Source organism: Lycorma delicatula, chromosome 5 (assembly GCF_047948215.1).
Source record: "Lycorma delicatula isolate Av1 chromosome 5, ASM4794821v1, whole genome shotgun sequence".
NCBI lineage: Eukaryota > Metazoa > Arthropoda > Insecta > Hemiptera > Fulgoridae > Lycorma > Lycorma delicatula.
Window position 1 is genome coordinate 49,557,096 of NC_134459.1, and position 14,470 is coordinate 49,571,565.

General features: G+C 27.5%; 1 protein-coding gene across 1 annotated transcript in view; it reads right to left on the reverse strand.

Moving 5' to 3' along the window:
• The window catches only part of sima (HIF-1 transcription factor component sima), a 238,648-nt gene that overhangs the window by 112,518 nt on the left and 111,660 nt on the right, over window positions 1-14,470 (reverse strand). Inside the window, exons 2-5 of the mRNA XM_075366071.1 lie at window positions 11,084-11,271; window positions 8,869-9,035; window positions 3,762-3,938; window positions 826-1,055 (exon numbers count right to left, since the gene is read on the reverse strand). Of these exons, the coding sequence (XP_075222186.1) occupies window positions 826-1,055; window positions 3,762-3,938; window positions 8,869-9,035; window positions 11,084-11,271 (762 nt within the window). The remainder of the gene's footprint in view (window positions 1-825; window positions 1,056-3,761; window positions 3,939-8,868; window positions 9,036-11,083; window positions 11,272-14,470) is intronic.

The following is a 14,470-nucleotide window of genomic DNA, read 5'->3' on the forward strand; positions in this document are numbered from 1 at the left end:
CCTCATACATTAAATATATAAGATACTACAATTTTTTTTTAATAGTAAAATACTATAAGCTTAAAGTTTACGGTACATACAGAATGTGGTATATGATTCTATTCATGTATTCAGTAACAGGTTTATTCTACAGTTTCTACTATAATTTTTAATTGTATTGTTCATGGAAAAAATATAAACTTAAACCAATTCTTCCACAAACATCATGCATGCAAAATTGTAAAAAAATTAAATAAGTGATAAAGAGAACCATTTAATAATTTAGAGGACCAAATTTTCAAGAAAACAAAATAATAATTCATAAACTTTAAAGTTTACCTCATAGAATGACCTACTCCAAATAGTGTACCGACTGAAACTTTTAGAATCAGTCATACTTTTTTAATATATTTTTAGTATATGTTTCTATGGACAGTTATGAGAATATTAATAGCACACCAGAAGGCCATTTAATCTCTGACATGGTTTTCCTATTCAGAGGAAGTTTTCATCAATTATAAACAAATTTAAATTGTTTTCCAGAATAAAAAACTGAAATTTTTCTTTTATGTTCGATTCACCATGAAAAGCTGAAAGCTTGTGTACAGAAATGCAAAATGAAACATATGGAACATATGAAAATATGCTAATGGGATTCGAACCCAGGACATCTGGATGAAAGGCCAAGATGCTACCGTTGTGCCGTGGAGATTTGGAAAAATTTTATTGCAGACAATAAATTGGACAAATCACTGAAACCTAATGGAGTAAAAAATATTACAAAATAAAATGATTAAAGATAACAAAATATTTTAATAATAAAATGATTAAACTTAGTAAACATACTTTTCATCCGCATACGAAAATTTCATATCGAGTGTGTGTTTACTGAGAAAAGTATGATGACCCAATGGTATTTCAATATTGACAGGGTGAGGTATAGGTTCGGCGATAGCAACCAAACAGTGTTGTGAACAAGTTATTGTATTCACTTCATCTTTCTCCTTTTTAGTCACATTATTACAAACATCTTCTGTATCATCACAACCGATAACATGTCCAGTACAATGGATAACCTACAACACCAACACAATAAGTAAGTTTAATATGAAATGATAGAAAATCAGCAAATTGCAGTATATCTTGACTGAGAGGGTAGGTTTGATGAAAATACATAGGCAAGTAAGAACTAAATGACTGCATCACAAACTGTGATTCCAATTATCACAACTAACATTAAAAAGCCAAGGTACTCAATGCTACTAAGCTTAGAATATTTTCTTACTAGAATGATTATGCATTAATTTTATTAATCTCACTATCGTATTCAAAGTATGATAATACATATATTTAATATAATATTTTAAAATAAAATTTTAATAATATGTTAATATGTTTCCAAGTGTTTAATTTTTAACCTTGACAAAAATAAATGCCTTCGCCTTAGTACTGAATGCTTTAAGCATCTAACTAATTACAAATTACAATAAAATATGTTTGCTAACAGGCAATATCAAATTAACCGAGTTATACCTTTCTTGAAAAACAATAAAATCAGAATTCCAAGTTTTTTCAATCTCATAACATGTGTAAATAGAACATAAATTTATTAATTTACAGCAAAACAGTAAATAATACAACTGACTGACCATAATACTTGCTTCTCATTATTTCGGAGATAAATTTGATTAACATTAATCATGGTGTATTACTTAAATTTTTTTTTATTCCAGATAATATATTTATTTTATTCCATAAAAATAATCATTATTTTAATTCTCTGGATGTAACATAATTAGTTAATTAAATTAGGTATCTTAGGTACAGCACTAGCATTAATTAAAAGTGGAATTGTTGACCCACAGCAAAGGCCTGGAAACGTTTCCATCACATCAACATCATCAAAAAAAGTCTTTTTTAATTGGCTAAATGCTTTATGAAATAAATAAATACTGTTATGAGGGAAACATCATAACAAATCATCATTAAGCAAATAAACTTCCATCATGACTACCAAGAAGTAGTTATAACTTTATACAATAGTCAATGTCTTTTAAACAAAATTATTTAAAGATGTAGGCAGAGAAATTACCATACAAACTACAAATTCTTGTCTTTCACTAAAAACCTTTACCAAGTACTCATGGGGAGTTGCCTCCTGATATTTCATCACCAAATACCAACTTCTCAAAGACTTACTTGTTGAGCAGCAGCTGTAAATCTGTTACAAACCATCACATTTTCTATTATATTCCCAAAGAGTCTGGTTTTATATTAAAAAAATTCAAAGTGTTAAGAGGACTTGGTGAAACCACTTTAATATTTTAATTTAGAAAAGTGGAACTCTATCAGCATTTTTTACAATTAATGTTCATTTTAGGAGGTAGAAAATGAGACTGCTTGGTATTCTTTTTTTTTATTTTGAGTAACAAATTTGTTTTTGATTTATACTATAGGTGATTCACTAGGAGTCACTTATAATTGGAAAGAAAAATGTCACAGACTAGATCCCTTATGTAGGAAGTACACCCTGTACTTTAACAAACTAGTCTGGACAGGAATTTCCAATGAAAAAAGGAGAGTATAGTATTATAAAACAATCAGATATATTGATTTCATTATAACAAAAATAAGTTTACATAATTGTAAAATAAAAATATATTAATAATATTGACAGATGTCATAATTATAAATATACCAATTAATTAAAAACAATAAAAATGTTCAATGGTAAATATAAAATAAGAATAATAATTAATGCAATATACACAATTAGTTTATCATATAAAGATAAAAACAAGTTTATTTATTCAGGCCAACTACATGAAATCAAAGTTCTTTCTGATATAGTCACTACTACTGACTGACAGAAAATCATTAACCACTTTAATATCAATCTGTACCATACAAAAACCCCAATTCATTAATCCAAAGTTAGGTATAATTTTTCTTTTCAAAAAATATTAAACACAAAATAAATATGATACCACCAGGTAAATAATAAACTGGACATGAGTTGATCCCAATGAGGCAATAAAACATGAATGTTAGTGAATATTTGAGGTCATAATTTACTGATACCATAACTTTCAATTCACAATATATATAGAAACATATGTATTAACAAAAGTAAGAAAATGAAAAGCAGAAAAATGATTCAAGATGAACTATGGTTCACTGGAATGCAGACGTATGTATTTTTTAAACCTAAGTTTACCAACTAACTCTCTTTGAAGAACTAATACTTTTCATAATAGAATGACATCAAAGCAAACATTATTATGCTAAATAATCCAATACCAAGTAATGACAATGGCAAAAGAATTTACAGACAAAAATTGTATAGACATTTATTTTTTAAATGAAAAGTATTTTGCTTAAAATAAATGAAAAAAATTACCTGAACCCAAATACACAACATAAGCAAATACATTTTGTAATTTATTTTTATAACCTATAAATTAATTTTAGGGTAACATAACCAAACTAATGAAGGCAGTAAAAGTTACAAAATATAATTTAGAAGTGCTCAAACATACTTGTACCCATCAACAACAAAGTAAAAATTCAAGCAAACATGTAATACTTTGAAGTTTATTTGTTACAAAGGCTTATGAGATAACAACTCTCAAAAAAATCTATTAGTAATTATTTCAATTTACAGAAAAGTAATAAGCAAAAGAATGTTTCAAGGTCAGTTAAGGTTTGCTTAACAACATATTTTGTAAACTGATTTTACAAATTAAAAAATATTTCTTGAAAGGTTACATTTTAGTACTGACTTTGTACGTGGCAGATTTGAGGTTAACATTGCGTCCTTTGCTGGTCAATGTGCATTTAATACGGAGAAAGAAAGACTGCTGCAAAGACTCTGTATCTTTACCAGCAAGGACCTCTTTAACTTCACTATGATCACAAGGATGGCTGACTTCATATATACTCTGTCCCATCAGTTCCATCTGTAATCAAATCATGAAATGAAAACGATTTTCACTACACCATAAAAAAATGTGAATACACTTTTTCAACTGATTTTACAGTTAATTTTTCACGATTTTTGGGTAAAGAAATATTAATTTAATCTAATATTTAGATGTAAAACAGACAGAAATACAAATAATAAAAAAATGACAAGAAAACAATAACAATACTCAATAATCGTCACTCAAAGGAGATTCAGATACAACAAGCAGAATGGTAATAGAATAAGTATTTTGATAGTACACTTCAATACAATACTATGTTCACAAAGTATTGTGCTATATTTACTACGAATGTAGCAAAGGGATGTATGACAAAGTCATATAAAGCTGAAATTTACCTATTTTTTAGTAAAAAAAAAAAAAAAAAAATGGTGAACTGAAAATTGGCATAAGTGTTCTTATTTAATTACTCTTTTACGAGTTAATGAGTCTACTTAATGATAAAAAAGGCCAATTTATTAGGGGTGGGGAAAAGATAATAAAGGTTTTTCTAATATCTCCAAAAGTAAGGGTTTATAAAAAAATATCTAATGTATCTTTTTTTAAAAATCACAAAATTTTCCTTAATTTAATTTTTGTTTGGTCACTGGGATTAGTTAAGATATAACACTGAAACAATCACCTTATTTTATTCCTTTTGTTAAACTTAATTTTATGATCTGATTTCATAATTACTTCAAAAACAAAGGTTTTAAATAAACATATACACCAATTTTCAATGCTACACTTATTTTCCATTTATTAAAAAAACTGAAATTATTTTTAGTTGCTGTACTGTAAATATTTTGGGTAACAAAATTTACCATATTCAATTCGGCTTCTCTTCTTACACATACAATGAAGTGCTGTATGAGAAACTGTAAAAGTTTATTAGAACACATCCTTTCTCCATAGCAGTTAGTATTTTTTTTTAACAGAACATGCAGAAGGTAGGTTAATCTAAATATATGAATGGAATGATTTTTCAGGGTATAAGAGGAACATACACACACACACACACACACACACACACACACACACACACACACACACACACACACACACACACAGAGAGAGAGAGAGAGAGAGGGGGGGTGGAGAGGAGGGGGGGAGAGGGGGGGATTGAGAGGAGGGGAGAGAGAGAGAGAGAGAATAAAAAATTGATTATATAAAATAACTAATTACCCACTTTTTAAATTTTGATCTTGGGCATAACAGTAAATTGCAATATTGGAATATCTCAGGGAATAGCAGTTTTAACTCATAATTTCAATTAAACACCACTGAATAGAGTTTTACTGCATTTCTTAGTGACTAACCAGCTAAAATAACTATAACAGCTGATACCACTTAAAATTTATAGAAAAAATAGATTAAAATAATTCATATAATTATCAGTCTTGTCTTATAAGTAAACAGAATGAATTAGTATTCAAAATTTCATTGGAAAAAGAATTAATTTCATTTTTACACATAAAACTTATAGAAATATTGTTAAAACAATGTGCAATGGTTTTAGTTTGTAACTACATAAAAAAAAACTGTTATAATTGTATGCATGAAATATAGATGGAATACAGCGAATGGATCCAATACTATATAATGATGGATTCTGGTTTTTTAATAACAGAGAAAAAACTATTTTTATATTTTATGAAATTATTTAAAAAATAATAGTTTTTATCTATTAAAGACTATTATTTTTTAATAGGGGTGATGTATAACAAAATTTAAGATTACTAATCTGATGAATGACTAACAATAAAGGTTGTGGTTATTGAAGGTTTTATCTGTCACTGTTTTTTTCTCAGCAATTTGAACAAAATGAGCTTGTTACAGATAATTGCAACACAAAATATAGCCAGTGCCAAAACAAAATAATTTTTTTTTTTTTAAGAAAAAAAAACTGATTTTAAAAAAGCACAGTGAAATAAAAGTTTCTCTACCTTTCTTTAAATAGTCCGTGTCCAATTAAAATTAATTACCATCAATTTAACCCTTAATTTGGTTCTCCCTTCAACAAGTTAAAACTCAATGAATCACAAAAGAAAGATCATTTTAACACATTTTAAAATCACTTTTATTTTATTAATAGATGTTACTTTATTTTACACTTTCTAGGTTTATATTTATCTATATGAATAGGCCTACAAAACAAAATTGGTACAAATGATACAAAGGCAAGAAACACGCAGTTGATAAAGAAAAGGAAATAAAGAGAAAGCAATCCAGAATAAGTTATAAAGGTTATTGGAATATATGAATATATATAAATTTTATCTAAGCATTTTTTAATAATAAATTTTGAGAATTTTCAAGCAAAAACAATTTAAATACCATAATGACATCAGATTACAAACAATACAATATAATCAAGCAACATCAACCAATAATGACAACAATAAAATTTTCAAAATATCTTTATGTTGTCTACTAGCAGATGTCTTTTTTTTTCATTTAAAAATTCTTCTATAAAATGGAGTAAATTATAATAGGACCATCAGAGGAAATTGATTTCCATAACAGGAAAAGAATCATAAAAATCAGTATGTTCAATGAAGAGCAAGAAGCTTAACCAAACAGAAAAAAAGGATTGAATTGAAAGCCTCATCCTTTTTTGAAGTTCAGTAAAAGAATAATGTTTTATTAGATTAAAAAAAGAAATGATATACACCTGCATATGTTACTTTCACAAAATCCCAATATTATAAGTTATTAATAACGCAAAATACAGGATCTAAACATTTATATATGAACAAATGAATTTGCAGATACAAATTATGTATGTGAAACATGAATTGACTACTAAAAAAACTTGCATAAGTAATTAATTCTACCTAATGCTGGCCGCAAGTACTGAACATCATCAACAGATGGCTGTACAAGCCTTATCTGATCATGATGAGAATAAAATAAGTGACAAGAATAACTAAGCGGCTAACTGAACCACCATATTAGTAAGAACTCATTAATTCTCACTAAACAATAAAAACTCTACAGCCAAATCTGAGAAGGCTAGCAAAATTTTAATGGATGCAATCCATATTCATAGTTATAACAAATCACAGACACAACTGTGGTCAGAATGGACAACGACACTATTAAATAAGAAATTCCCCACTTATGATATACGTTTTACCAAGAATAAATGCAACTGTTCACAACCATGAGAAATACAAAAAAAAAAACACACACATATTAATTTATAAACAAACATAAACCACATCCTTTCTGCCAATAATACAAGCAGAATATGACATCCTTCATTAATATTACCATTTGTTCTATTCTCTAGTTATGCCTTTATGAAGCAGCAAATTCACCCAGATTCTGTTCACTGTACCTCGTACACTTTGTAGGCCGAGTATGTTTTGTTTTCATAATTACATACTAAAGCACTAATTATAATATTACTTTCAGTAACTTATGTTTGCAACCTCCTAAATTTAATGTGTAATATGTCAATAAAACATTTCTGTAATAGAAAATCACTGACTTATGTAATAATTAAAAAAAAAAAACATATTACAGAGAAAATCTGTAGAAAAAATTACATACTTAAAAGATTAAGAATGGAACAGAAAGTTTGGCTTCACCCGTAGGCACATCAGCTGCTGCCCAGATAAAAAACTAAGTATGGACATAAGATCACCACAACAATTAAGTTTCAATAAAAAAAGCAGTAGCTGCTTGGTGTTTATATTGTTCTTGCAGTGACTACCAGAAGGCCAGAAGACCCTTGCACAAAATATATAAAAAGTTAAAAATTAAGAGAAGTCTTTATAAAATGAACCTTTAACAAGAAAACAGGTAAAACCTATTTTTACTAAGAGAAGGACAGATGTAAAAAAAAAGGTAAGAATTTTATCCACATTTTATCCTTATCAATAAATCAAAATGAAAGTAAATAATTTTTTTCTTCTTTTAATTTGTTTGACCTAACTCATTAGACAGGCAATCTAATAAAAAAAATACAACTGATATATCTCTATCATTGGGATGCTTATAAAAATTAAATAAATAAAAAATCTGACAAAATGTTAACAATAAATATACTAATTTTGTAAAAATTATTGTAAAACTGCTTACATCTATCTTATCAGTTTCAACTAAACTACATCCACAAAACCACAAATACTGTTTATTTTCAAAGAAATAATATTTTTAAGCATAAGAATAATAATATTGGTTTATTAATTTGAATTCTGGCAATGACGCAAAAACAAAACACATGGTTCATTCATTATTAGTAGTATTAGACCACAAATGAAATGTGTAGGCTACTGAAAAATCAGTTTTACCAAATAAGCCATCTGGTCCCAAACCAGTTTTTGTATTGACACTAGATTGTAGTCAAAATTTCCATTCATAGGCTCCTACTAAATTACATAAACACTAAGTACATGATAACAATCTTAAAAATAACAGTTTGCAAACATTCCAGAATGCAGCCGATGGTCATCTAGCTGTAATTGAAGAACACTACTGTAGAGAATTGGATTAAAGAAAAAAGGGGGAGATAGCAGGACTGGGACAATCTAATCACAGGGGGATAATATGTAACATAACAGTTACAAAAGAAGCTCTAAACAGTTCCCTCCAATCCACAATCCTTTACATCAAGCTATCTATACCCAGACCTGGAGCATTACTGGTAAATGATTTTGTATCAACTGGCTCAAATAAATGGCACAACAAACTGGATTTCCTCCATATATTGAAGAGCTACCTTAGATCAGGCTCAAGCATCTTAAGAGAAAACCATTATCTGTCTTCAAAATTTTATGGTGTATGAACCAAAAACCAGTCAACCAAGCATTCTTCTCATACTGTAATATATTTTACACTAACAATAAGAAATCTAAAAAATAAGATTACGAAGGATTATTTACAATAACATTTAAACATAACAACAATTCTCATTTACCTGTGATAAACCTAAATAATCAGTCACATTTTCTGATAAAAAAACAATATCACCATCAGCTGAAACAATTATTAGGAATCCTTCCAGTGCCTTCAAATACAGTGGATCTGGATTGCTCACTGGACTTTCAAATTTCTGCACCTTCTTTTCAACTTCATTTGAAGGAACTAAAAACAAACAAAATGAGAGATAAAAATAATGAAAATAATATAAAACATTTTCAAATAAAATTACATTACGACCAAATTTGTTTTATATATTTACAATATTTTTTGACAATGATGGTCACTATTAATAATCAATAATTATACAACTATTAATTTGTTTTTAATTTATTTTTTATTAACTATTAATTTTATGAACCTAGTCAACAATTCATAACTTTATCAGTAAATATAAACATAAATAAAAACAAGGATAACCAAAAGAAACGAGCATCACAGTAAAATTCTTAAAATAGCTCCTGAAGAAGTCAATTAATGATCCTGATCTCCCATGTGAATCATGGTCAATACCACAGTGATGGCTGTGATAGTAACAATAATCAATCTGGTCTTTAGGCCAATTATATTATAGATTTCATTCACATTACAAATTACATAAAAAGAGTATTATCCAAGTTATTTACAAGTTTTATCCAACTTGCTTTACATATTACACTACAATATAGTTTTTCAGAATAAATATAAAAGCCTGTACAAATGCTACTCACATACAGATAAGTAACTTTTTATTTTTATGTAATCAATCAGTAATGGAAAATATTGATAATGCTCTTAAGAACTGCAATTATTAATGACAGTAATAATACTAATAGTATAGAACAAACCATACTGCCAGATATTATGTTTGCATTTATCTCCTAAATTAACAAGACCACACAAGATATGACATTTTAATTATGATATTAGACTTATTAAAACTAGGATTCTGTAAAACCGCAACTAAAAATCAATTATTTTATTTTATAGCAGTACTAATAACTGAAGACTATAACTATAAAAAGGCACAGTAATAATAATAATAATAAATGCAGTAACTTTAACTGAAAATTTCTGTGAAAAGTTAAGAAATAAACCTTGGAAAACTTAGACAAGTTTCAGACCCGTAACATCTTTAAAAACAATTTGATTAAAATAATATAAATCATAAATTTTCATTAAAAATACTTTACTAGTGTTCCTGTCAACTATTGAATTAAAGTATTTATTTTTTTAAATTTTATTAATAAAAAAATAGTTCAGCACCATTTTGTGCCAGAGAAGAGAACAATTAACTAAGAGAAAAGAAGAATTAACTGTTATATAACTGCTTATGTAAGTATTGAAAAGCTACTTAAAAGTAACTTCAAGCATTCTTACGGAAAAATCTTAAGTCATTCTCATAAATTTGTAATCAATGAATTTAAAAAACAAAACAATTAAAGCATATCACATTTACTAACACAAACAGCTTAGACATAATATCGCATTATGTATAATGATAATAATGTATAAATAGATTGGTAAAGTAATATAACAAAACTCAATTAAGAAGAATCTTTTGATTATATTTAATAATACTGTTTCAATAAAAAATGAAGAAATGATATATATATATTATATTATATATTCTTAATTGAGTTCTGTTATATTACTTTACCAAGCAATATTATTTTTCCTTTGACAAAATATTACTTTTCCAAAATAATAAATATTACTTTTTTTTGTTCTGAAAAATTAAAATTGTTAAAATGATACAGACACGATTTAATAAAATGGTGTGTTTTGTTAGATACACTTGAAATGTAGGAATAAAAATATTTGTTGAAAATATTGCAGTTAAAATGTTCTGGATATAACAATACTGGATGGATATCAGGATACCAAAGCTTTTACTGTTTAAATTAATTAATTTTTTAAATAATTTATGTTATGGCTTTTTTCAAGCGCTTTCAACAACTCATACAACTTTCACATACCTTGACTTTTCTTTATTAATTTTTGCTCTATTTAATGATTGACTGGTATGAGCTCACAATCCCTGTCAGCTGACTGTTCAATATTTATTCTATCTCTAAGAGCATTTTCACTGGATCTCTAAACAACCATTGATAAGTAGTGTGAACATAGTAAGACTAGTTACTTCATTCCAGATAAAATAAGTCATAGATAAATTAAGTTAAAAACGGAAATTCCATATCACTAATCATGACAAATACAACTATACCACTTACGTTTATGAAGTATAGACCTGACTCTGAGATATGATATGGCTAAACGCATAATTGAAGCTTTATCCAGCTGTGCTGCACTGGAAGTTGACAAAGGCAGTGCTTGTGCCAAATCAGTAAATATTTCTGTTTCACGACTTCTACGACACCGTGCTGCGTCACGTGACTTCTCTTTGCGACGCTCTGAATTCCTGAAGAAAAAAAGAATATGAAAAATTAGTATATCTTTTTTCAATTACACTTAAGTACAATGATACAATACAAACATGAATATGAAATTAATTAATAGAATACATTCATATAGTACTCATTCAACAAACATAAACTTTAAGATCGCCATTTAACTAATATCTAATGAATTTTGAAAAAAAGGTGGAAAATTTGATGAGGGTGTAAAGAGGTTGTTGCTGGAAATTAAAAAAAAAAAATAATAAGTACAGAGGCTAATGTTTTTGTGTAATGAATATATATGTATTTTATGAGACATCAGGCGGCTTTGTTTTAAGTGACATGCACCTCATCCATAAAGGTTATTGTGCACTAAACAAAAAACAAGATTTTCCAAAAACAATCTGCAAGTAGCCATTCCTTCACCAGATCCAGATTATACCAAGAATGTACTAATTGCCTGAAGTTCTAACACTTTAACCATGTCCCAAGCCGAATCAAACTATACAAAACCCAAAACTGGAGAGAAGTGAATATTAATAATAAAAGTAGCTGTTGATACAGAAATACCTACCTCCATAGTAACTGGAGACAGACAACCCCACCCAAAAAGGATTTTAAAAAATCTGTCAAGGAAACAGAAACTCATCTTGCTCAATAACCATATAAGATATCAGAATATTTTTCTTTAGAATAAAATTTGCATTGACCAGTTTAGATTAAATGCAATAACAAAAATAATTTTCTTCCGGTAAAGAGGAACCATTAAACAAGTGCTGGATTTCTAAAGAAACAAAACCTGGAATTGTGTGCTAAATGGAATTACCTAATACCTAACTGAATTATCATTCATTCAGCCACAATTTCTTGGAGAGATAAATATAAATGCAAGAACTATATTACTTGATGTGAGTGTGCTAGATTCACAAAATTACTGCTATTAGAATATCTTATCAAATAGTATATAATCAATTTTAACTTTATTTGTTGATCCAGTAAGCAACTGTTTTAAGTTTTTAAGGTCATTATAATAGATTTTTATAATAGATTTCTAGTGGCATCAGCTACTAAAGTTGTAAGGCAATAAAAAAATGCTAATAACATGTAGTAAAATCATATCCAATGTTATTAAACTACGGTAATATACAGGAAGCAGTTTATTAAATACATCTAAAGCTGTTTATAGTTTACTTTGCTTCCATCCTTCAATTTCTAGAATACTTTTCAGTAAAACATACCAGGTGTTCTGAAACCATCCGGTTGAAACGGATGCAATTTCCTGTCTTACCAAAAACCATCTGACTTTTTTAATTTCAGGTCAAGTAAAATTAAAATCAATTTTTTTTTAATTCATGTGTGTATTTGCAATTTCAATGTTAAGGTTATCAACAAAGGTTGAAAATTAACAACGCAAACTCAGGCCATTCACATACATTGTAGTTCACATTTTGTTTCTACTTGTTATTTTACTTTTAAAGCAGCAAAAGTAGAGCTCTTATAAGCAGGGCTACTTATAGAATTTTTTGGAGTACTTTTGTAATTAGCTTCAGTTGTTTTGGATGTAAGCATAACCATTTTAAAGCTATTTTTTTTCTTGAATTATTATTTAATAATAATTGTGTAAATAATTGTAATAAGATATTCGTGAAATTGGGAAAGTTAAAATGTAAAAATTAAAAAAAAATTATTTTTACAATTGAAATGAAATATTTATAACCAGAAAATGTGATTAAGGGATATAAAAGTTTTATACCACATATTTAAGTCACCAAAAATTCCAAAATATTTGAGCAAGTCAAAAATAAATTATAACTTATGATGTGACCAAAAAAAAGATAATCAAATAATCTGTGTTGGTAAGTTAACAGAGCAACAATATGTAAAAATGTTATATATATTTATTGTTTTTAATCTTCTGATGAGATACTTTGTTCCACGTGCAAGATTTTTGACGTATTTATGAGTATATTAATTCTCACTGATGTCTGGTAAATAAACTGAAATGCATTCAAATATTATATAAAATTCATATCATATTTGTTAAATTCCAGAAAATCTGACTGATACTTTCACCATCACAAAATTTATGTTATATAAATACAATATCTTCTTTTAAAGATTAATCACACTTTCTTACAAATAAAAACTACAACTTATGTAATTCAATCACAAAGATAACTGCATACATGAAACTGAAGTTAACTTTTATTATGAATTGTAGTTATTCAAACAATTTCAAAACACCACATGTATAAAAATACAAATATAATAGTAACAGTGTATTAACTGAAACTGAAAAAATAATACGGTATAACATCTACTGACATGAATCAGAATTCACAATGTTATATAACAAACAAGAAAATTTTTGATAGCTGCTTTTGGAGATGTACTGTATACATAAAAAAAATCAACATTTGCTGTTTCCAGGTATAAGAAACAACCCACCGGGTTGGACTAGTGGTTAACGTGTCTTCCCAAATCGGCTGATTTGGAAATTTGAGAGTTACAGCGTTCAAGTCCTAGTAAAGCCAGTTATTTTTACACGGATTTGAATACTAGATCGTGGATACCGGTGTTCTTTGGTGGTTAGGTTTCAATTAACCACATATCTCAGGAATGGTCGAACTGAGAATGTACAAGACTAAAATTCATTTACACTCATACATATCATCCTCAATCATCCTCTGAAGAATTATCTAAACGGTAGTTACCGGAGGCTAAACAGGAAAAAGAAAGAAAAGGTATAAGAAACAAATGTAAAATGTTCAAATTCCCCTATTAAAACTTGTTAACTATTTTTTATGAATGTGAAATTTTATATTTCTGTGTTACAATAATTATCCTGTAACTGTATTATGCTACTATTGCCAATGTTTAAAGTTTCATAGAGAACACTATATTCTAAATACTTTAGGATTTATATAAATGCTGTATTATTTATTGTTCCTATCCCATCAAATCAAAAAGATTCTAAAAATAAATGATTTATAATTTTTTAAGAGCTACCGACAATTTTAGAAACACATCAATTTTAATATAACTGTCTGACATAATTAGTATGAAAGTAGAAACTGAAATATCCAAAACTAAACGTACATAGACCTATGATCACAAACATTGTATGATCAGAAAAATAAAATTGTATTTCATAAATAAATACACAGTAAGTTAAACAGTTAATTAAATAATTGGTTACAACCAATAAAATGATAAGAAAAA